The sequence below is a fragment of the Pteropus vampyrus genome, unplaced genomic scaffold (genome assembly GCF_000151845.1).
Source record: "Pteropus vampyrus isolate Shadow unplaced genomic scaffold, Pvam_2.0 Scaffold103, whole genome shotgun sequence".
Classification (NCBI taxonomy): Eukaryota; Metazoa; Chordata; class Mammalia; order Chiroptera; family Pteropodidae; genus Pteropus; species Pteropus vampyrus.
Window position 1 is genome coordinate 1,232,466 of NW_011888884.1, and position 1,693 is coordinate 1,234,158.

The window sequence follows — 1,693 nt, forward strand, 5'->3', positions numbered from 1 at the left end:
TTAAAGCAGCCTATTATTCAGTTTATATAAAACACCCACCAGCTACATGGCACCAATAACTGAATATCTCCATTCTCATCAAGTTTAAGACACACTGGCCACTAACAGTAGAAGCCATAAACAACTTCATTATCCATCAAAATACACACGCACAGAGGGTAAAGGAAAGAAAAGAAAAAACAGCCTTCCTGAGTTCTGAGGACCAGAACTCAAAGACTGTTCGATAGGCAAACGACAGTATTTCAACACTGCCAACAAACTCTCTCTCTCGCTTCAGTGGTAGAATCTCCAAGACATTTAAGAAGAGTTTGATAAAGACGGTATCAGAGCCACAGAGACCACATCAAATACTTCTTTAAAAAAGAAGGGCCTGTATACATTTTTCCTAATCTGTCCAAAGGATTTTCAAAACACTTTCATGTGATTTGCTTCCAAAACATTGCACACTATTTCCCCAACAAATTTATATGTGTTTCCAGGGAACTCCTGGACAAAAAAAAAAAAAAAAAGTCCTTAAGTAGAAAAATGTCTGGAGATTCCTGTATTCCAATATGTTAACAGACCTTCTCTTTTAATTATTATTATTTCATATAGCTGCAGTAATCACTCCCTCATCTGCAAAGGAAATATATAATCCAGCTGTGGTGGCTCCAGTAAAAATACCACATCTGGGGATCACTGGCACCACTGTGGTAAGATTGCTCAAATCTAGGCAGTCTCAGAGGGTTCTCTTTTTTACCAAGATGCACATGGGTACACTTTTCTGAAAGTGCATATAAACTTTGCCAAAACTGGTTGCTCCTTTGTATGCTGAAAACAGGTTTTCAGATTATCCACACCCATAAGAAAAGGCTCTCTTAGAATATTAGTCCCAGGACTCGGGTGTTATAAGAAGTCTCCAGACCCCTCCAGGGTGATGGCTTGTACCAGTGCCCTTGTCAATCTCAAATAGAACAGGGAAAATTCACGCTCCCAGCTGGTTTCAGGGAGGAGGTTCTACCGCGTGGCTGGCAGTTGGAGCTGACTGCTGGTTTTCTACTTAGAGAATCGGCTTCCGCAGAGAGGATGGCAGCCACGGTTCTGGTCACCGATCTCTGTTCTCCAGTGTATGAAGTCAGAGGTATTACTGAGCACTGGGTGATAATATTCCAAGAATCGTCCTCCATACGTCTGTTTAGTCTTTCCCCAAAGCCCAGTAGCAAGCATCTTATTTCTAAGCCAATTTTCCACATTCAAATCCCCAGCCCAAAGCGCGCCCTGGGGGTTTCAATCTACAGACCTATAAAAGAAAAAGCAGCATAGCTGAGCCTTGACAGACTTTTATCCCCAAAACATATGCCCCGCGGCTACTGTGCTGGAATGTCGACGGCAGAAACACTTCGGGTCCCTTTCCATTCCAGACAATAGAGCAAGAAAATAAAATGAAAGTGGACTTACTGCTATGGCTTGCAGCCTTTCCTTGTGCAATTCCGCCTCTGCCATCCTGGAGAAGGGCACACAGGGAGGGGAAAGAAGAAAGAAAAACAAACACACGCTGTAGTCACCCACGGAAATTGATGGGCACCCCGGGGGGCTCTGCTAGAATCCCTGGGAGAGCCGAGAGGAGGTCAGGATCCGCTCCGGGGGTGGCGGGCAGAGCTGCGCGCGCGGCTGGCTCGCCCGGCTGGCTGGCCCGGGCTCAGCCTCTGGCCCC

The 1,693-nt window shown here is 45.5% G+C and overlaps 1 protein-coding gene across 2 annotated transcripts in view; it reads right to left on the reverse strand.

Moving 5' to 3' along the window:
- Window positions 1–1,668, reverse strand: part of LOC105295323 (paralemmin-2) — a 318,042-nt gene extending 316,374 nt beyond the window's left edge. Inside the window, exon 1 of one of the 2 annotated variants that reach the window (XM_011364934.2) lies at window positions 1,438–1,608. In XM_011364934.2, coding sequence (XP_011363236.2) covers window positions 1,438–1,482 — 45 coding nt within the window. In that variant the 5' untranslated portion in view covers window positions 1,483–1,608. Of the gene's footprint in view, window positions 1–1,437 lie in introns of both variants that reach the window. The other variant, XM_023533465.1, reaches the window with a different exon arrangement.
- Between the last annotated feature and the right edge of the window lie 25 nt (window positions 1,669–1,693).